The 23,351-nt window shown below is 36.1% G+C and overlaps 1 protein-coding gene across 13 annotated transcripts in view; it reads left to right on the forward strand.

The window, feature by feature from the left end:
- RYR2 (ryanodine receptor 2) overlaps nucleotides 1–23,351 on the forward strand; it is a 785,691-nt gene that overhangs the window by 641,387 nt on the left and 120,953 nt on the right. For all 13 annotated transcript variants that reach the window (XM_021934115.2, XM_021934128.2, XM_021934136.2 and 10 more), the window contains 8 exons: nucleotides 7,708–7,768; nucleotides 8,979–9,217; nucleotides 10,774–10,855; nucleotides 13,961–14,091; nucleotides 18,051–18,371; nucleotides 19,632–19,872; nucleotides 20,255–20,342; nucleotides 22,890–22,982. In XM_021934115.2, coding sequence (XP_021789807.1) covers nucleotides 7,708–7,768; nucleotides 8,979–9,217; nucleotides 10,774–10,855; nucleotides 13,961–14,091; nucleotides 18,051–18,371; nucleotides 19,632–19,872; nucleotides 20,255–20,342; nucleotides 22,890–22,982 — 1,256 coding nt within the window. The remainder of the gene's footprint in view (nucleotides 1–7,707; nucleotides 7,769–8,978; nucleotides 9,218–10,773; nucleotides 10,856–13,960; nucleotides 14,092–18,050; nucleotides 18,372–19,631; nucleotides 19,873–20,254; nucleotides 20,343–22,889; nucleotides 22,983–23,351) is intronic.

A 23,351-nucleotide genomic window follows, 5' to 3' on the forward strand; every position in this document is an offset into this window, starting at 1 on the left:
TCTATTATTTTTGAGGCATTTGAACCATTTTATTTTATGTTTAAAAATTTAAGGTTTTTGAAAAGGAAGACAAGCCATATTACCCACAGAATTCTGATGAATCAATTAGAATAATTTATGGAATGAAAAAGAAAGAAAATAGCATCTTGTTTAAATATAGACTTCCCTGTTTGAATTCTGAAAAGCTTGGTAGTGATTGTAAGTTGCTGCACATAACGAATTTTGGAAATCCAGGTAGGACATAAATAGGACATAGGCAGGTTGACAACTGATATCCTTATCATTGGCCATTTTCAAGGACCCAGTGTTGACTAAAGAAATAGTGCTTTTATTCCCAGAGTTTCCCCTGACTTTTGCTACCTAGAAATTCTGATTACTATTTTCAAGGCAGTTAGAGGATACATCAGCCCTTCTATTACAGTCTGTTAGAATCTTTCAATCATTTTTAGAGGAAGCAGCATCTGATAACTAAGAGTCCAACAGTAATAGTGAGGGCGGCACAGGCAGTGCTTATCAGCACTCCTTAACAGCTTTCTTTTTACCTGTGAAAATAAATAGAATGCCTTAATGATATTCATTGTATGCATTCATTCAATAAACATGTATTGTATGTCTGCCATGTGAAAGGCATTCACTCAAGATGTGAGGATAGGAAATGAAGACTTATTTCTCTTTCCACTCCGGAACCCAGACAATATGCAAACATCTTTCACTTGTACTATTGCAGGAGCATACTGACCATTCTCTCTGAGTCCCCTCCTGCCTCTCTCAACCGTGTTCCACGATGATCTTATCGAATCTTCTCAAAACACGCTTCTCTGATCACACTCCTGCATATTCAGTGGCTTCCCATGCCTTTAGGATAGAAAGCACATTTCTTAACCTAGCCACGTTAGTGTTTCACCCTCCATTCCCCATGGGCCACTCCATCCTCACGTCCCAGCCTAGTCTCTCCTGCTCCCTATGCTGCTTCAGCTTCCTTGGCCTTCTCTCTGCCTCTTGAATGTGTTACATTCCTTTCTGCCCAGGGTTTTTGCACATGCTGTAATTATCGCCTGACTAAAGGACCCTCACACATCACACTCATATCCTCAATCCTTCACACTCATAACAAACTATCCATCCTTCAAACTTCAATCCAAATATTACTCTCTCAGGAAAGGCTTCCCTGACCTCCCTGGTAGTACTCCCTTCTGCTGTTATAACAGTCTCTGGTGCCGTGTACTTTTCCTCCATATCACTGATGGTGTGCTTACCGGATTAACGTCTCACTCGCAAAAACTCTCAGCTCTGTGAGGTCTTACTGTTGCATTCTCAGTGCCTGGCAGGGAGTCTGGCACACAGTGGATATTTTAGGAATATATGATGGATGAATGAATGAATGAATAAGCCAACCAGATCCGGCCTTCCAGAAGCCTACAGTCTAATAGAGAAGATAGATAAGTATGCAGACACTTCTTATGAGATAAGTGCTAAGAACTTGGAAATTTTCTTACATTCTCAAATGACACAGCTTTCTTTGTTTATTTTGCTTAAGGGATTATTAAGAAGAATGTGGTACCTAATTATCCTACAATTGGTGAGAATCATGTTTTGTTTTTGTTTTTTTCTCTTATTCCTTAAGAGGTCCATGGAAGTACTTAGGCCACTTACAGTGAAAAGAAAATAACACATAATTAATGACCCTTAAAATAATAAGATCATGAAACTCAACCAACAATGATCCTTTCAGTTCCAGGAACTATTTGAAAAGGCTGGCACAAAATATTTATCACTTATAGGCCAGTTTATTTCCAGTTTTCTGGTGCCTTTTTAACATCCTCGTGAGACACTGAATGACCTGGACAGTCCTCAGAGTTAGTGGAGAATTTCCGAATTAATGACATAGGTACATCTGGGAATACCTGATGTTATTACAAAAAGCCAGCATTTTGTAATACAATGAGCATAGTATTGCAACACTTCTGGGTTGACCTAGAACCCGATATATAACATCATTAATGCAACTCCAATATTAGCTACAGGAGTATTAATCAAGATAAATATTATTATGTGTTTAACATGAAGCAGTAGCTGTTGTTAAAATATTCAGTTTTTTTCTAGGTGAGTATGCCTAACTTATACCAGTGCCTAAATCTTTTTTTTTTTTTTTTTTTTTTTTTTGAGACGGAGTCCTGCTCTGTCGCCCAGACTGGAGTGCAGTGGCCGGATGTCAGCTCACTGCAAGCTCCGCCTCCCGGGTTTACGCTATTCTCCTGCCTCAGCCTCCCGAGTAGCTGGGACTACAGGCGCCAGCCACCTCGCCCGGCTAGTTTTTTGTATTTTTTTAGTAGAGACGGGGTTTCACCGTGTTAGCCAGGATGGTCTGGATCTCCTGACCTCGTGATCCGCCCGTCTCGGCCTCCCAAAGTGCTGGGATTACAGGCTTGAGCCACCGCGCCCGGCCAGTGCCTAAATCTTAATGTTATGTTTGAGAGAGTTTTAAAAGTAGATACTAAGTAAAGTAATAGAATGGATTCTATCATCTCTTATTTCTCCCTAATCAATAAATTAGTGGATTAAGTTCATGTTGATACTTCTAATATCTCTCCCAAAAAACACTGATGTATTTATATGATGATTGCTGTCTTATCTCAGAAGTTATTATATTAGAAAATTAATATGTTTGTATTATCTCTAACAAGGCTCAGATTGTACTTGTGTTTGGTAGGACACATATAATAAAAGAAAAATTACTTAAAGTACTCAGAATCACTGGGGATAGAAGCCTATTTGAGGATCCAGTGTGCCATTAAGTTGAGAATGTGATAGTCCAATCATGCACAATCTGTCACTATTTTCTTATCCTTGTTCTTTGTAACCAGAGGATCATTGAGATGTTTCTCTAATTTAAAAATTCTGTAGGACTATGACAATATGCATGGCAAGAACAATTCTTCCCTAGATTTAACTTATTATATATACTGTAAAAAATCCTACATTTTAGAGAAGTTCAGAAATATTGGAATTAGATGCCTATAATGAAAGTAATAAAGTATACATAGTATTAGAGCAACATAGTATTAGAGCGATACACATAATTCTTTCAATTGAACATAGCCCTACAGGACAATTTCCTGGCTTTGAAAAATGAGTAGACTATAGTTATTCAAAATGTATCCTCAGTTTGACTGAAACTCCTCACCAAATTAGGGAACCAATAATTTTACTCTGTTCAATATCACAGACTTTAGAAATAACAAAGTCATTGACACTCTTCAATTTCTCTCTATTCCCTCATAATTGTGAGAGAAATTTATAAGTTCTGGCATAGTGGTATTTCACATTATTAATAAAGTTCTGCCAAGATTGATCATTTCTTCAGAGAGAAGAATGCAATATTAGAAAAGTAGAGAAAAATAAAAAGTAGAATGACTGCTATCACTGTTTCCAGAAGAGAGAGAAGTCAACATTCTCTGAATTCTCAGTTTATCAGAGTATAAGACAGAACTGCCATATATCTCAAATTTAACACTGAGAATTCCTGAGTTATAGAAACTTTATTTAAAAAAACGATGTGGGATTAATATGCAAAAATTATTTATATTTATATTATGTAATTTGTTGTTTTTATTATTTAGAGAGTCGTATATGAGAGTTGTCGTAATGTTTTTTAAAACCCAATGTTGTCTCCATTGTTATTAGACTCAGGTGTAAGTTGTTATTTTAATTATGTACTTTTTATGTTTACATACACCTTAATGCACTGATATAAATACACAATCTTAAGGACAAACAGGCAATCTATCAGTGTTTCCCTAAGTGCTTAGAGGTGATGAGAGGTGTGTGTCTGAGGACAAGGGAAATAGCTGGGTCCTTGGAATACTGTGAGTTGAAAAGTATCAATCTTTTGGTTTTTACACCACCCAGAGCAATGAAGCAATTATGTAAACTTAAGTACATAAAAGTCCTGTTGCCACCTTAAAGTTTTATCATCTTAGAAAACTCTACTGGCCCTCCCTGTTCTTCCTAATACCGTGATTGACATTTCTGATTATGGTGATCTGGATAGCTTTAAGAAGGACAATATTTCAGTCGTTATTTTATTGAAAAGCCTTACCACATGCTTTACCTCTTCAAGACTAATTATTTTAGGCTTCTTACACATGCTAATGGGATTAACGCTTTTGCGTGGTCTACAAATTAAAATATTGAAGACTCTACTTTTTCTGCATTCTTAGAGTCCCTTTCCCATTTTTCACATAGAGGTATTTCTATTTAAAGTTGTACTGCGTCTAAAGGGGGCCTACCAAAATGTAAAAATGTGTGGAGTTTATAGTTTATTCCTTTAGCATCACAGAAATTTCATATTCCCAATACACAGTTTCAGTCAACCCACAGAATTTGTCTGGCTACTGGTGCTGTTTCCTACTCTTCTTACATCCCAAAGCCAGTCCACAAGTATCTTAAGGCCCTGCTGTATGTCACACACTATTCTAGGTGCAGAGAGCAAAGCAAACAAAAATCTCAGCCTCTCAAGCTTATATTAATAGAAGTTTAAAATAGCCCCGGCCACCCCTCATGGGAAAGGGCACAGGAAAACTCAGTACCAAGTACAAACACTGCCAATCTATAATGACAGACAGCAGATTGGAAGGGACAGACAACTGGGTGTTTTAGGAAAAGTGAAGGACCTGCCGCTCTGATTTCGGGTTGATTAATAGTGGCATAGGACCCATACACATCGCACTGGATCTCTTCTTCCTCATGGGGCTTCTCTTTCCCATCGTCTATACTGCATCTTTCTTATCTTCTTTGCCTCCAAACACTGGAGGCCCTGGGCCTTTTATCTTCTATACTTATATTCGTGCTGGCTGGTTTCATTTAGACCCATGATGTTTAGAATTAAATGTATGTTTACAATGCCCAAGTGTATAGCTCTGGCTTAGATCTCTTACCTGCACTGAAGACTTTTTGTTGTTGTTGTTGAGACGGAGTCTCGCTCTGTCGCCCAGGCTGGAGTGCGGTGGCCGGATCTCGGCTCACTGCAAGCTCCGCCTCCCGGGTTCACGCCATTCTCCTGCCTCAGCCTCCCGAGTAGCTGGGACTACAGGCGCCAGCCACCTCACCCGGCTAGTTTTTTGTATTTTTTAAGTAGAGACGGGGTTTCACTGTGTTCGCCAGGATGGTCTGGATCTCCTGACCTCGTGATCCGCCCGTCTCGGCCTCCCGAAGTGCTGGGATTACAGGCTTGATTGAGCCACCGCGCCCGGCCTTTTTTTTTTTTTTTTTTTTTTTTAATCAATTGCCTGTTCTACATCTTTACCCGAATTACTAATAGGCCCATCACACTTAATATGCGCAAAGCAAGGGTCAGGACCGCCCCCACCCCACCCACCGGCTGCCTCCCTTTCCTCCCACAGTCTGCTTCTTCCTGTGTATACCATGCAATGATGCCGCCTTTCACCCAGTTACTTAGGCAGAAAACCTTAGAGTTATCCTTGACTGCTTTCCCGCTCACCTCACATTCAATCCATAAGTAAATCCTTCAAATATATGTTCTTAAGTTCTTCACCACTGATATCCTATTCTGAATTCACCATCATCAGTGAACTGATTCCGTTCCTGCAGTAGGTCCCTAATTGTCTTCCACTCTTGCTCTTCCAGAATTTCCCACATAGGGAATTCTTTGAAAATAGAAATCATATCATATCCCATCCTGCTCAGAACCTAAGAATGTCTTCCTACTGCACTGAAAATCCAAGGGCTTGCTCTAACGAAGCTCTAGAACCTGACATCTCCCACCTCTCCGCCTCATACTCTGCTTCTTTCCTCTCGTTCTGACCACCTTAGCCACTTGACCCTCCTTGCTTGGAACACCAGGTTCATTTTTTGCCTCAGAGCCTTTGCATGTGCTCTTCCCTGTACCTGGGTCTCCTTCTCAGATACATGGATGGTTTGTTTCTTCGTGTCATTCCAACCTCTGCTCAAATGCTGCCTCCAGGAAGGACTTGTGACCTCTTTCCCTGTTATTCTACCCAGTTTCTGATATTTTATATATATATGGAACATATATATATATATGGAACAAAAATATATATAAATGGAACAAATATATATATATATGGAACAAATATATATATTTGGAATATATATATTTGTAACAAATATGTAATATATACTTTATATTTTATATTTATATATAATATATATGTTATATATAATTTATTTATGTACTTATATGTTATATATTATATATTTATATAATCTATTTTTATATATAACAAATATATTTTATACATGTCTTTAACTGTGGCCTGCTATTGTGTTATATGCTGATATTTTGCTAAATATTTTGTTGTGTTTTTTTTTTTGCTTACTGATTCATTATCTATATCCCCCTTTAAAATGCTAGTACCACGAGGACTATTTTGTTTATTACTGGAAATTTGAGAGTGCCTGGTTTTAATCTTTATTTGTTAAATGAATTAATCATCAAACGAATACATCTAAGGGTTCCAGGAGAAGCCCCAGAGCTGGCATCTACCAATGGACAGGGAAATAACAAATCCTACCTTTCTGCTCCTTTTGTCTTCATTATTACCAGGAATTCTGAGACTTGAAGCACAAGATGAAAGAATATTTTTATAAAAACTCAGAATCTCAGTAATAAATAGCTTATTTTTTCTTATTTGTATCATATCACTAAACTGGTTTGCCCATGTTCTAATACAATTGTTAATTTCAGTGTGTACTTAGGTCATTCATTTTAGGTTACTTTTTTGTATAAATAATATAACATATACCAGTATTACAAAAACTTACATTCAAATATTCAAATAATATTTGTCAATCTCAACACCCAGGAGATGATTTTGTGTGTGTGTGTGTGTGTGTGTAAAATGAGGAACTGATCATGTCAAACTGTATTGTAAGTGGTCAAATTATTTTGTTACCTTGAATTCATCATTTTATTTGCTTTCTATATCATCATTACAAAGAAAAGTATGTGTAATGCTTTTATCACTCACATCTCTGTACTTCCTGGTAAAATATGCCAATCAAAATGAGTGTATTTTATATTACTTTCAAGAGGAGTTACTACCATCTCAAAATCTCATAGGAGTATTATTTAACTTCTTTAGCCTCTGATTTTTTTTTTTTTACATGATGGTTTGGTGCTTTTTGGTTTTTGCCAAAGACCAATAACATTCAAGGAAATTAATTTACCTTCATGCAATTGAATTCAGGCAAGTTAATTCATCTTAATGCAGTGGAATAAAATAAGAAAGCAGAAATACTTGGTGCAATTAAAATGGAATTAAAAATTTTAAACTTTAAGCCCACCTCATTTCATAAAGGATATGAGCTGACTTTAAAAGTTTGTAACCAATAAGACTGAAAAATCCAGTGAGATGGGAGGCAGAGGGGGTTATTGAACACCTCGGTTAAAACTCTTTTAGCCCGGTGCAATGCTTTTGAATGCTTCTTGGGCATGTCAGCTATTCGATGAGACATGCTTTATTGCTTTTCTACTTACATTTGCATAACCACTTTTAAGCAGAAAAACTGCATGATTTCAAACTTGATTATTACAAAATCTTTTAAATTAAGTGATTGCTGTTGAGTTGTGTCATTGACTAATTTTTCTAGCACAAATACTGGTAGAAAAGAAGAACATTGAGAAATTCTCAGGGCAATTTATACGGCATTTTGTTTCCTCTTCAGGCAATGATGCAACATCAATTGTCAACTGTCTTCATATTTTGGGTCAGACTTTGGATGCAAGGTAAATGGATACATTTTTACTTACATAAATTACTATAATAATGATACATGTATGTATTTAAGAATGTTAAGAAGGACCCAGAGTCTTGATTTTATTCTTTGGATTTGTAATGAAGTCTTTAGTGTAGGTGAAAATAAAATCTTTTCTAAATTAATACAATGGCAGCTTATTTTTATGATCATATATAGATTATATTTTAATCTCAAGTAATTTCTGTAGCAGCTAGGACCATAAAGGAGGGTTGAATTGGTAATGTATCATGCAGGAAAAATGGTAATCTGACAATTCTGGAGATCTTATTAGCTTCCAGGCATGATATTTGTGCTTAACATTCATAATAACATTTGGCTTTTTAGGAAACAGAGTTTTATTCTCATTTTACAGATGAATAAAGTGATGTTTAAGATTGCATACTAAGTGTGTAGGCAGACAAATTCCCATCTGTGTGCTTTCTACTCTGCCCTGTCAACTTGACCAGAAATCTAGTATGTTGACCAAATACAAAATCAGTTCATTTAGCGCGATTGGTTCAGCCTTTAAGCCATACATTTAGTTTACGTCTAGGATAAATCTAAATAAAAATTTATAAATGTCTCCTAAAGAGAACATTCCACAATACTCTTTGATTATCCATTCTTGTGTTTAAGATTTCATTTAAGATCTTTTCTATTATAAATGCAAAAAGGAGACACCATTACAGACCCTCACTTCCTACTAGAAATAGTGGCGTTAGTGTATGAAGTTCAGCCTTCAGCGGCTTCTTTAGAAAAGACTTGATTGCTACACCTTAAAACACACACATTCTGTATCATTTGTTGAGATGGTTTAGCTGACATGAAATGTTTTTCTTTTCCTACCCGTCGCCTCAGGAAACATTCCGTTTTGTTGGATTTGGGATTAACTATACTCCCTCAGAAACTGTGTGTTGTTAAATTGGACGCCATTAATGGCAAACATACAGCATTAGCACAGACTTTTGCAGCAAGGTTTTCATAAATTGACTATAAAGGTATTTGGAAAAGATAATTTACGGAGCAGTGCTGCTGTAACTTCAAGTATATTGAAAAAACTTGTTTTAGAGTTGATTTTAAAAGTTAGTTACCAGGTGGGTAGAGTAATGGAGAAATAAACATCATAGGAGAACCACATTTCATTTATATTTCATTTGTTCCTGTTGGAAGATACGAGCTCTCCCTTATTTACTTTCTAGGACAGTGATGAAGACTGGCCTGGAGAGTGTTAAAAGTGCACTCAGAGCTTTTCTGGACAATGCCGCAGAGGATCTGGAGAAGACCATGGAAAACCTCAAGCAGGGCCAGTTCACTCACACCCGAAACCAGCCCAAAGGGGTTACTCAGATTATCAATTACACCACAGTGGCCCTGCTTCCAATGCTGTCGTCATTATTTGAGCATATTGGCCAGCATCAGTTCGGAGAAGACCTCATATGTATGTAAATTTATATCTTGGAGTTTTTTTAAAAAATCAAAATACCCTCTAGTACAATCAAAAACAGTAATAGCCACATCTGGATTACGAAAACACCGTTTCCATGTTAAAATGCCTTTTTTATTGCAAAACGTTATAGGTTGACATTTGAGCGATAGACAGCATTCTTACAGAAATAGATCTCTGAATTACATGAACCCACAGAGAAGACCAGTAAGGTACTGGTTATAGAAAATAACTTCCACATTGTTGAAGTAAAGTTTCCAAATGATCACTATCTCCACATTTTGCCTCTTTTCACGTAAATGTTTTAATGCAGTTGGACCATATAAAATGCAACATTAAATGTTTTCAAATTATTTCTGAGTCAATGCAGATTGTTTCTCCAAGCTTGGCAACATAGTAATGTGAAGACTGTGTCTAAGTAATTGACAAAGTCTGTGTTTAAATAATTGCTCTTTTAGAGTGTCTCAGTATCCTGTTTAGAGGTTTCTGACAGTTTTTAGGGAAGCTTTAATCTTCTGTTTGGGGCTGGCATTTGGTAGTTAATAAAAATATACACAGAATGCCCGAGATTACGTGGAAAAAATAGCACATGAGCTGCTTCAACTCCCCACTGTCCTGCTCAGGACATGAGCCGTTGTTGAGCAGCATCACCAACTCAGATTCATGCATTGTACATTCCTCAGTTGATGGGCACATCTGTGCAAAAACTGCTGTTACTTAATGGATGCCACAACTACCAGTGGCAGAATGTTTATTTTAAATTTTGTTTTAAGAAAGCATGCTTAGTCTGGGCGCAGTGGCTCATGCCTGTATTCCCAGCACTTTGGGAGGCTGAGGTGGGTGGATCACCTGAGGTCAGGAGTTCGAGACCAGCCTGGCCAATATGGCAAAACCCTGTCTCTACTAAAAACACGACACTTAGCTGGGCATGATGGTGCGCACCTGTAATCCCAGCTACTCGGGAGGCTGAGACAAGAGAATCGCTTGAACCCAGGAGGTGGAGGTTGCAGTGAGCCATTATTGCCACTGCACTCCAGCCTAGGTGACAGACCAAGACTCTCTCTCAGCCAAAAAAAAAAAAAAAGAAAGAAAGAAAGAAAAGAAAAGCATGCTTAGATGTGCCTTTTGTTCAGTTATTTTTATTTGTATAAATGTGTGAGTTACAAGGACAGTTGTCTGGACTTTTAGGGTATCCATCACCCAAATAATGAACGTTGTGCCCATTAAGTAATTTCTCATCATCCACCCGCTCCTGCCCCCTCACCCTTCTGAGTCTTGTCTATTATTCTCCTTTCTATGTCCATGTGTACACATGGTTTAGTACCCACTTATAAGTGAGGAATGTGATATTTGACTTTATGTGCCTGGCTTGTTTCACTTAAGATAACAACCCCCAATTCTATCCATGTTGCTGCAAAAGACATGATGTCATTGTTTTTTATGGATGAATAGTATATAGCCTAAACTTAATAGTATATAGCTTAAACTTTCTCAGGACAATGTATAAATAAGTGGGTTTTTCTTTCAAGTGAGATTCTCTTTTTCCTTAGTGGAAGATGTCCAGGTGTCTTGTTATAGAATTCTGACTAGCTTATATGCTTTGGGAACCAGCAAGAGTATTTATGTGGAGAGGTAAGAATTTTTAAAGTTTAATTTTGTATTAATTGCTGCTTCAAGTTTTATAACTATTTATTTCAAGAATCTTCATTTCATAACCTGTTTCCTGGTTATAAACTAAACCGGATTGACCTTTGAAATTCCTTGGAAGTAATTAGACAATCTTTAAACAAAATAAGCATTGATATAATAGAGGACAATGGAGTTATAAAAAGAAAGTAAAACACTAATGGTAAAGACTATACTTAATATGAAGTTTCAACTTAGAGTGTTTGAGTCTTATGAAAGCACCTGCTAGTACAGTTTCTCATTATATATCAGAAATTCAAAGTAAACATGAATATGAGCAGTTATTAAACTTAGTTTTATTTTCTCATGTTCTCAAGTTTCAGGACGGAGTGGTTTGCAGTGTTAAATGATGTGAATAGGTAACATAAGAAAAGGTATCCCCAGTAAATTTAAAATAAAGAGATCACTGGTAACTTTAGTAAGAAATTGCTGTGAACCAGAGAAGAAAAACAGGGAAGTTTTTTTTAAAAGGCCAGAATAAATAAAAACATTTTCTGATAGAAGATTTAATTATGAATAGATATAAGGTCTCCCCAAATTAATCTGTAATTATAATACAATTTCAAACAGAAATTTGCTTTTTATCCAACTTCACAAAATCATTCAAAAGTTTATTTCAAAGAATAAACCCATGAAACTAGCCAATAGAATTTGCAGGGGAATAAAAGAGTAATGAACAGGTACTCATTTGGCCTACCAGATATTAAAACCTATAAAGCTACAATAATTAAAATAGGATGACAGTTGTACATAAAAACAGAAAATGAGATCAATGGAGAAACATAATTGAGTTTACTCTGAGCATTTTAGATTTTTTACCTTCATTTTAAGTAAACTCAATTTTCATATTATTTTATGGTTATGAACGATATTAAGGAAGTATAATTTATTGATATGTGACTTTATTTTTGACATGTTGGCTGTTTTCTGTTTTTCACTAATATATATATAATGCTAGATCTATGTTCCTAGATTCCATTGTATTTTTATACTTATTTCCCTTAGCTATATTCTCAGAATTTGGAATTGTAGGTTAAAGCGTATGCCTATATTACAGGATTACGGTACTCATTTCACTATGTTTTCAGAAAATTGATTCCATTTACATTCTCAAGTTTTAGAAGTGAATGCTAATTTCCTCACTTGTTCCTTACTCAGATTATCTTTTTTTCTTTTTCGTGCTTGTGTATGTGATCATTAAAATATAGGATTACTATTTATATTTTCCAATGCACTTTCCTGATTACTATCTACTTGCTATTGTTTTTCATGTTTACCTTGCCATTTGTGTTTCTTTACTTTATGAATTGGCTTTTCTCATCTTGCATCTATTTTTCTATTAATGTATTGTCATGCTGATTTGCAATAATGCTTTTGTTTATTGAAATGATTTAACCTCTTGCCTATTGTTTCTCCTGTTTTCATGAGTTTTAGCAGTTTTTTACCTTTATAGTGTTTATATATTAAAACTGTATGCAGATAGCATTTTATGACATGGTAATCTTGAATTTTTATATAATCAAATTTTATGTAATTTTGACATAATCAAATCTATGAATTATTTCAAGTATGTTTCTTCCCCTTAGTTTTGTGATTCTGATAAGTTTAGACTGCACATTTAGCAGTTAGAATTTCAAACATTTATTCTCCTAGACTTTACATGCTTCCAGTTCCTTATATTTAACTTTTTAATCCTATTGTTTGTGTCCTAAATATTTATTAAATGCCAGATGCTGGGGTACAGAAATAAACAAGATACTTCTCTGCTCTCATAGGTTTTATATCTGGTGGAGGAAACCAAACCAAAACAGACAAGCAAACTGATAAATATTATAGTGGCGAGGGATAGTTTGTCCTATGAATAATCAGACAATTTACAGAACAAGGTAGTCGAGAATGTATTTTTTAGAAGGCGACTTTCGAAGCTTCTAACTTTTCTCTATGCAACAGAAAATAGGTAGAAGCTGTGTCAGGTAGGTCTGTGTCTAGTAGCTTCTATTTTCTCAGTGAAGAATGACTTGAGTCCTAAGCCAGACGATGGCTGAGAAAAGACATGTGGAAAGCTCGAGGAAAGCAGAGAATGTCTGGAACGATTATCTCTGAGATAAGAAGGGAATTTGCTAGAAATATATCTGAATTTTATTTCTCTTGGGTATTATGTAGGATTCAACTTAAAATTTTTAAAAATCATCAACCATGTGTAAAGTAATCATTTATTAAATATTTATTTTATTCCCTGATGTAAAATAAACCATCACATAGAGTAATATATTTACTAGATTACATTTAGAATTTCTATTCTGTTCTATTATTTGATTTTTTATGAATAAATCAGTATTATATAGCCTGAATTGTTAGTATTTTAAAAAATATTTTAATATCTGTTTTTTCAAACCCTCTAATTCCTTCTTACTGCTGTTACTTTTGTTTTTGTCCTTGTTGTTTTTGCGTATGTATTTATCTGGACAAAATTCGAGGTCATTTTTTTAGGTTCTGAACAATGTTTTGGTTTTTGGTGGCTTGGTTTTTAAGTCTTTTTTGTGCAACTAATTTTACAATTATAAAGTGATTGGGGAAAACAAAAAAAAAATAAAATTTCAAAGGTAAGGAAAAGACATTTTGATAAAAATAGATATTTAGAAAAAGTTACAGTGGAACTTTTTCTAAAATATCTAAAAATCTAGATACTTCAACATAAGTCATCCAAAAGAAACATTGATATTTCTGGAATACCAACACAGATTATCAGAATCAGTCTGAGAATCACTCATTGAAACAGAATTTTAAAGTGAATTAATGAAATAAAAGGACTAGTCCAATCAGATATGAGGAAAAAAGTTGACAGATAATTTTTTGCTAATAGATTAGCTTTTTTTCAAATGGTGATGATATTGCTATTGAAAGCACATGATGTTTAGCAATGCAGAAACTGGATTTGGAAGTTAATTCGTAGGAATATTATTCCTTTTAGGTTAAACTTGCTAACTGTAATATGACTTTTTTAGTTACTCACTTGGAAGACATTAAAACATAAGCATTTTCTACTTACAGGCAACGTTCTGCGTTAGGAGAATGTCTTGCTGCGTTTGCTGGTGCCTTTCCTGTAGCATTTTTGGAAACTCATCTGGACAAACATAATATTTACTCCATCTACAATACCAAGTCTTCACGAGAAAGAGCAGGTAACACAGAAACATGTGCAGTGCTTTGAAATATGAAGCTAAAACTTGATATTTATCATATTGTCCAATCGTGATTTTTAATGAGCTGTTTCAGTTTACTATCTCCAATCTTGTTTGTTCTTAAATGTTATTTAGGTATTCTGTTTTTGGATACTATATTCAATTTCCCTAGTATTTCTGAAAGAAAATTCATTGGATTTCTTCTCAGTTAATGAGCCATAGACAAAACTCTTAAAAATAAGACAAAATAATAATCAAATATGGAAAAAATAGGTTGGTCTGATTTATGATTCAGTTATCTATTATAGTTTGTCAGCAAGGTGTATGCCATTTTTATTACTTAGATTTTATGAATTTATACTTTTAATTATTTCTTTTTCACCAGATATGTCTACCTTATTAGGACAATTTTATTCCATGTGATTTTTTAATAGTTGAAGCTTTTTTCATGAAAACACTTTAAAACATAAATCTGAGAGACACTTAATCAATGACTTTAAATCTGCACCTGGCCCAAGTTTATGTGTCCCTAAGATTTATGTTTCCCTATATAGATAAAGAGAATCTACAGGTCCTCACGATTCATGTTGTGTTTAGGAAAATCTGATTATTCACTGGGCAGATAGGCCCATTTTCTCCACTGTCCCAGTTAAGAAAGCTTTTGAACCCTTGCTGATGATTTCAATGGTTGGACTTTGAGAAGTTATTTGAATTATTAACTAGGATTTGAATTGAGTTGGATATACAAATAATAAAGTATAAACTAGTTATTCTTCTAATCAGTACTTTCAAGCAATCAAAGCACAGTTCTCATAGCCTGAACACTACAAAAGTGATCTCTTATAGAATGTTTTTCCTGTTTAATGTCTTCTAAGTCTGATAAAGTTTATTATATTTTAGTTGTTTTCCAATAGCCCTAAAGAGCTCTCACAGTTTGGGCAAGGATTGTTTGCTGTTCACAAATTCATACCTGTTTATTAGCTTATTTCTCTGTATAACTCATGTTTTTATGGGAGCTGCTGGTTATATTGATTTTACAGTGAATTTCATGAAGTAAAGAATCTTTTAATAATTCACGTAATCATTATTTGACTATTTTATAATTCTGACTTTATATAAAACATGAAGTTAAAGAAAAATACGTTGAATGTGCTTTGTAATATTTTTCCACATAATTTCCACAATATATTTGTAAGTAGTTAGTGAAAAATGGTTGTTTGAGCTCTTAATCTTCTGTGTAAACATATAAAGTTTGCCTTATTGAGGCTTTTGATCAGTTCATATTTTTGCTATGAACCAATAATGAAGCAGATTTGTTATTTCATTACAGATAAAGAAGTACACAAAGCAGATAATTTACCTGCTTACGTTTCTGTAATATCATTTGCCTAACAAAGTAAAGAAATTGAATGTAATGATTTCATTTTTCAGTCATTCAACAAATACTTGTTTGTGATGTACACTGTGGTAGATGAGGGAGATATGATACAAAGATGAAGAAAACGATTTTTTTCCTCAGGGACTTTTTAGTGGCAGTCGAGGGAGAAAGATCGATAACATATGTGATAGAATTAAGAATAAAGAGCATTGGGGCCAGGGCACAATGGCTCACACCTATAATCCCAGCACTTTGGGAGGCCGAGGTGGGTGGATCACAAGGTCAGGAGTTCGAGACCAGCCTGGCCAACATAGTGAAACCCTGTCTCAACTAAAAATCAAAAATTATCCAGGCAGGGTGCCAGGCCCCTATAATCCCAGCTACTTGGGAGGCTGAGGTAGGAGAATCGCTTTAACCCAGGAGGCAGAGGTTGCAGTGAACTGAGATCATGCCATTGCACTCAAGTCTGGGCAACAGAGCAATGCACTGTCTCAAAAAAAAAAATAATAATAAAAATAAAGAGTACTGGGGACAACAAAAAAGGCAGTTTTAGCCAGGAACACCTGGAAAGACTTCACAAAGCTGATACAAGATGAGTCTTGAAATTAGGAAGACTGAAACTCTGCTACATGAGGAGAAACTTCAAGCATTCTAATGTGGTGGAGATAGTGTTCAGGAGAGTAAAGGGTGAAAGATGAGATAATAATAGAAAGCCAGAAAGAGGGGAGGAAGGCTTTTTATGTCGGGTGAGGAATGGGGACTGTACCAGTGGCAAATAGAATCCTTTTACTGGCTTTAAAAAGGTAAATGAGCCAGGCGCAGTGGCTCACACCAGTAACCCCAGCACTTTGGGAGGCGGAGGCAGGCACCTGAGGTCAGGAGTTCGAGACCAGCCTGGCCAACATGGTGAAACCCCATCTGTACTAAAAATAAAAAAAGTAGTCGGGTGTGGTGGTGGGCACCTGTAATCCCAGCCACTCGGGAAGCTGAGCCAGGAGAATCTCTTGAACCCAGGAGGTGGAGGTTGCGATGAGCCAAGATTGTACCACTGTACTCCAGCCTGGGCGACAGAGCAGGGTTCTGTCTCAAAAAAAAAAAAAAGGTAAAATGAGTAGATTTGCATTTCAGAAATGTATCCTGACAACAATAAGGAACATGAATAGCTATAAGTCAGCAATTAGAATAGGTGGTAATTCAAGAGCAAGGTGACTGAGCAGGCCCCTTGGACAGCATGTATGTGTGTTGATTGTGAGAGCTCCTAGAGGGAGAGTCATCTCGTGTGGCAGATGAGGGAGCATCGCAGCCTAGACGTTCTCCCAGGTTTCTTGCCTGGGTGACTGACTGGATAATGTCCCCACCAAGTTAGTGCATGCTCAAGATAGGCTGGAGAGAAAAGGAGAAGTTTAAATTTAGACCCATTGTGTTTTAGTTGCGGTTGAGACATCCAGGATGAGTCAGAACAGTTTCTAAGAAACATGGCTTTAGAGATATTAGCTTATAGCAGAAAGACTGGCCAAAATTGTCTAGATGAACATGCAAACCAAAAACAAGAAGAGAATCAAAGATAGATTCCTAAAGATAATCAGCATTTAAAAGTTCAGCAAGGGCCAGGTGTGGTGGCTCACGCCTGTAATCCCAGCACTTTGAGAGGCCGAGGCAGGTGGATCACGAGGTCAGGAGTTCAAGACCAGCCTGACCAACATGGTGAAACCCTGTCTCCACTAAAAATACAAAAATTAACCGGGCACGGTGCTGCGTGCCTGTAATCCCAGCTACTCAGGAGCTGAGGCAGGAGAATCGCTTGAACCGGGGAGGCAGAAGTTGCAGTGAGCCAAGATCGTGCCACCTCACTGCAGCCTGGCAACAGAGCAAGACTCCGTCTCAACAACAACAACAACAACAAAGTTCAGCAAGGAGAAGAGAGTCAGTAAGGACACTGACAACGTTCAGAGAGAGCCAGAAAGGCTGGGCACATTGATGTTAAGAAAGAAGGGAGTTTTAGGAAAAGGGAATTTGGTCAGGGATATGCAATGCCACTGAACCGTTGGAAAGATGAGTTGTAAAGTGTGATTTTGCTGCGCAGTGAAAAGCAGCTTTGTTCCTGCGGATGGAGAGTGCCTGGAAAGCTAAGTAATCCGGGAAAGATTTGAGTATCTGCTGGGTATGAGGTATTAGAGGGCTGAAAATACAGGCCTGAGCAAGGCATCGGGTATTCGGTGGAGCCGTGAGTGGGGGACTTCAAAACGTCCTCAGGGACGGGGAAAGGAGGCCAGTGTGGAGCCAGTCAAATGGCTTGTAGGTCATGAGAGCAGCAAAGGTAGAGGAGGAAATATTTGATACTCTTGTTTGCTGTGAAGTAGGAGGAATGGCTGTTTTCTGGGAGTGTTGGTACAGTAGGAACTTGGAGGAAACAGAAGCTTTGAAATAGCTACCTTGAAAAACAGGAGAAGGAGCCAGTTAAAGGCATGCCAGATCTTGCTAAGTTTTGAAGTCCAAAATGCAATAGTTGCCTGTGGAAATCTGCCATATCATCTCAGTACTTTCTTTGAATATAATCCATTTTTTATGTGTACTTCTCCAGCTCTCAGTTTGCCAACTAATGTGGAAGATGTTTGTCCAAATATACCGTCTTTGGAGAAACTCATGGAAGAAATCGTGGAATTAGCTGAGTCCGGCATTCGCTACACTCAAATGCCACATGTGATGGAAGTCATACTGCCCATGCTTTGCAGCTACATGTCTCGTTGGTGGGAGCATGGGCCTGAGAACAATCCAGAACGGGCCGAGATGTGCTGCACAGCCCTGAACTCAGAGCACATGAACACACTTCTAGGGAACATATTGAAAATCATATATAATAACTTGGGGATTGATGAGGGAGCCTGGATGAAGAGGCTAGCAGGTAAGAATCAGAAGAAGACATTGTACCACTTAAATCTGTTTTATTTCCAAAAGAATTTTAAATATATAAACTAGAATTTTCCCATCACGATTTTTATTAATATTTTCTTTACTCAAAAATAGCATTATTTGTCATGCTGTTGTTTAATGTAGATAAAAACAGGCATTGGGTTTATTTTAAATAGTTACTACTTTTAAGTAAATATTTTTCTGACTTGTCAGTCTCTGTAAGATTAATCAATAAACACAGCAGGAAAAACTAATGAGTCTATAGCCAGAGACAAAAATAAAACGTTCAACTTTTAGCAATCCACTTTTAGCCATCTGTGGCTAAACCAAAAAATGGGTAAACCAAAAAAATGTAGTCTAATATCTACAATTATTGCATTATTTATATTGAAAAGTTTAAAGCAATCTAAGTATCCAATAACTAGAATATGGCTAAATAAGTTGTGTACATCTACATGCCAGAATATTATGTCATCTTTAAATGTTAAAGTTCCAACAGTGTTTTATGCCCTGGAAATCCTCATATTATGAAGGGCAAAATGAAGAGGTTTTAAAACAACGAATTCAGAATGTTATGTGTGTAATATATATGTATATGAATGTATCTACTGATTAAAACTCCAAAGAAATGCAGCAATGACGTATTAATTTGGATAGATGATTATGGTTGACTTTAACTTTTCTCTTGTGTACCTTTCCCCAATGCATATATGTTACCTTCAGGGGAAAAATAATTTTTAAAAATGGCCTAATCAAGTTTAGAACTATTACTAATAACTATGGTTATTATTAAATAAGAGAGCAGTGTTCCATGTACTCTAACTCTTCCATTGGGCCAAGGATGGGGATAGTTAAAATGAGATAACTGCATGTAGTCTCATGTAGTAATTATGTAGCAGAGCTTGTTCCTATTCTAAGGGTTAGGGGAAACTTTTCCATTTGGGGATTTTATTTATTGTGTGAAAATGATTTCCAAAATGACTGAAAATCTTTTTTTCCATTCTAAATTAGCTATCAATCTATTCTAAAAACAAGGAAGATCATTGAATTCAACTTAGTAATCATTTTTTTGTAATAGCAACTATGCAATTAGAGCTTGGACTAGAAAAATGGCTGAGGCATGAGCTGTACCCTTAAGGAAGTCATGTGCTGGAGAAGGAGGCTTTAATCATGTTGCAATTATAATTATAATCTCGCATCATTTTAATGAATGGTTATACAGAGCAGAATACTAATGTCTGTCTTTAAACAGTGTTTTCCCAGCCTATAATAAATAAAGTGAAACCTCAGCTCTTGAAAACTCATTTCTTGCCGTTAATGGAGAAACTCAAGAAAAAGGCAGCCATGGTGGTGTCTGAGGAAGACCACCTGAAAGCTGAGGCCAGGGGGGACATGTCAGAGGCTGAACTCCTCATCCTAGATGAGTTCACCACGCTGGCCAGAGATCTCTATGCCTTCTACCCTCTCTTGATTAGATTTGTGGACTATAACAGGTATGATCAAAAGTAATTTAGTAATTTCCCCAATTCAGTGATAACCTTTCTTGGCTCACATGTCCTTCTTGAATCGCTTCATTCACTATTTGGCCATGAGCTTGTTGGTAATGATAACATAATTAATTGTTTATAGGTAAGTTAATTTTCGGCTTAAAATTAAAACGTCTTAAAATCAAAGTTGGTCATTTCATTCTGATTTGGCATGTAAAAGTTAACAGTTTGACAGTTATGATGTTTAAATTTTTTTTTAATGTTACAGCTCTATGCTGAAACCACCATGAGTTCTGTGGTCAGTACATTTAACTTTAGGAGGGTGATTTTTTTTTAAATTAACTTTAAGGAGTAGCTGTGAAACCGCTTTATTTATTATGTGATCCAGGGCAAAGTGGCTGAAGGAGCCTAACCCGGAAGCAGAGGAGCTCTTCCGCATGGTGGCAGAAGTTTTTATCTACTGGTCGAAATCCCATGTGAGTGTGAAAATATTGACAGATCATGCTTACTGTTTGGTAGGCACCTGCTTACTTGCCTCCTAGGTTTCATTTAACAGTTGAGGAGAGAGGATAGGTTCCCCTGAGGAGTTTGAGGGAATATAAACCCTCTTTTGAGTTTTGCAATTTATCTTCTTAAAAAAATCACAGGAATTTTTAATTGCACTCCATAAACATATTTTCAATTTGCCCCTAAATTTTAGACTAATATTGACGTTACATTAAGATGTACTGTTTTTACTATTTAGCTTTCCCTATCTCTTGGCATTCTGTTCTCTTAATATGCAGTACTCAGTTTGAGATGTGCTTAAATAGACTAGCGATTTCCAACAATAACACACACTCATATTACTTGTAAAGGTACTGCTTCCATAAATTTGTTTTATCTTCACACACTTTACATCTACAGGAATTTAGTTTGGCTCACATTTTAGAATCTGTTGGCTTTTAAAATAAAGCTTCTTTCTACTGACAATCCTGTTGATAGAATTTCTAAAGGACATATTTGGTGAATTTTCACTATTTTGTATAGTGCAAGTGGAACTATACATTTTTAAATCTGGAAAAGATTTTAATCATAAGAATTGTATAATATTCTATCATAAGAATTGTGTAGTATTCTATCATTTATTTTCAGTAACTAGCAGAATATAGGTAATTCAGCATTGATGATTATCCTGAATTATTTTAAAAGTTTAGAATTTTTATATCTATTATAATTCTATGTCACTCTGTAAATGGGAGACAGAAAATAAAAATAAAAATTTCAACCTCAGTTTTATCATCTGAGCTATCTTACCAGTTTACTTCATCAGACTGTAAAATATTATGTGTTCAAATCAAATTACTTTGAACACATTATTTTTAAATAAAGTATTCACATTTAATATTTGGGATAATAAATATTATTTATTGCCTATATCTGAGGAGTCTGTCAAACTTAATAGGAAACTTTATATAAAAACATACATAAAAACAATCACTCAGAAAGGATATATGAAATAATGATTTCTTAACATGCAAATTTGTATCTTCACAAGGATACAAATTTATTTATCCTGTGTAACTCACGTTTGGGGGATGCAATAGATCATCCAAGGTATTATGAAGGAAAATTCAAAATCCACTCTAAAAAGATAAATAGATTAGATATGTAGATAGACAGACAGACTGATAGATAGATAGATATGCATGCCCAGTGACAGGTGGGAACATTGCTTGACTTCAGGAGTTTGAGGCTACAGTGCCCTATCATTGCAAGCTGCATCCCAGCCTGGGTGACAGAGCCAGACCCTGTCCCTAAATACATACATGAATGAATGAATGAATAAATAAATTCCAGAAGAAATCAGTCCATTTTGAGTTGCCAAAGAACAAAGATGAATTTTTGCTTTTTGCCTCTTGTTTTTCCTGTTGGGTTACTTCACCTAGAATGCCTAATGGGAAAATAGGGGGATACCAGGAAAAAATTACTAAAAACTGCATATTTTTGCGGGGCGCAGTGGCTCATGCCTGTAATGCCAGCACTTTGGGAGGCCGAGGCAGGCGGATCACGAGGTCAGGAAATTGAGACCATCCTGGTTAACACGGTGAAACCCCGTCTCTACTAAAAATACAAAAATTAGCCGGGTGTGGCAGCGTGCCCCTGTAATCCCAGCTGCTGGGGAGGCTAAGGCAGGAGAATGGTGTGAACCTGGGAGGCGGAGCTTGCGGTGAGCCGAGACTGCGCCACTGCACTCCAGCCTGGGCGACAGAGCAAGACTCTGTCTCAAAAAAAAAAAAAAAAAAACTGTATATTTTTATTTGAAGAACTGCAAATCTTCAGCTTCCTCAATCATTAAAATGCTGAAGAAGTGTCTTTAGATTTAGGTACAAGATTAAAGTTTGGAACAAGAGTATTTATCATAATCAGTAGGTTTTCAGATGAACATCTAATAATACTTTCAAGAATAAGCAAAAATATCTGAATATGTACTTTTGAATCTCATGGGCATATATTAATATAAACATAAATTGGCTAATGTGTTATGTTTTTCCCCAAATATTTAAAGATAAATTGATTTTGCTAGTCTTTTTATGTTCCCAAATTAAAAGGGAATAAATAATGATATGGTATTTTAAAAAGAGGTAACAAATCTGACAGAATAGAAAGTTACATCATAGTTCTATGCGTCCTTGGAAAGTCTAGGTTAATTAATCTTAGGAATCAGTATATGCCTTTCACCAGCTAATCAGGGTTTGAATATTCATGCTACTCCTTGGTAAACGTGTGATCTTGCAATTACATTTTCTGAACCTTAGTTTTCCCATCTTTGCAATGTGCATATTCATATCTAGTTCACAGAACTGTTGCTCCCAGCCAAGTACCCTCATTAGATACTCAAGAAATACTTGTATCCTTTTTTGATGTTTCTTATATATCAAATTAATACTTATCTCTGTAAAAGCTTGCAGGTTCTGTGTAACCTCTAATTACAAAGACTTCTTTAAGTGGTTTTAACTGAAATTTCCTTTGCAACTTCTCAGAATTTCAAAAGAGAAGAGCAGAACTTCGTTGTACAGAATGAAATCAACAATATGTCTTTCCTTATTACTGATACCAAGTCCAAGATGTCCAAGGTATGACTATAAACTGTTTCACTCTTCTAGAAAATATCCGAATGTGACTTTCATGAATTGGTCTTTTTTTTTTTTAGATTTTCGAAGATTTGTAACTGGAATCTGATAGATTTGGTAATGTTATAAATTGGTTAAAACACGCAAGCTGTTTTAAGGTTACTGGAATTTGTTTGAATCAGGTGTGGTTAAGACATGCAGATGGGAAATGACTGTCATGAAGGAAGTCATTTCTACTGACAGATCCCTGGAAACCGGAGGCATGCCATGCCAAGCAGGGCTGTTGGGGAGGGGTCAGGGTTGGTCAGGAGGCAGAGAAAGCAAGGAGAAGACGTGGGTGAGAGCTTGCCTCATGGTCTCCACTGGAAGGAA

Source organism: Papio anubis, chromosome 1 (genome assembly GCF_008728515.1).
Source record: "Papio anubis isolate 15944 chromosome 1, Panubis1.0, whole genome shotgun sequence".
In the NCBI taxonomy this organism is placed as follows: Eukaryota; Metazoa; Chordata; class Mammalia; order Primates; family Cercopithecidae; genus Papio; species Papio anubis.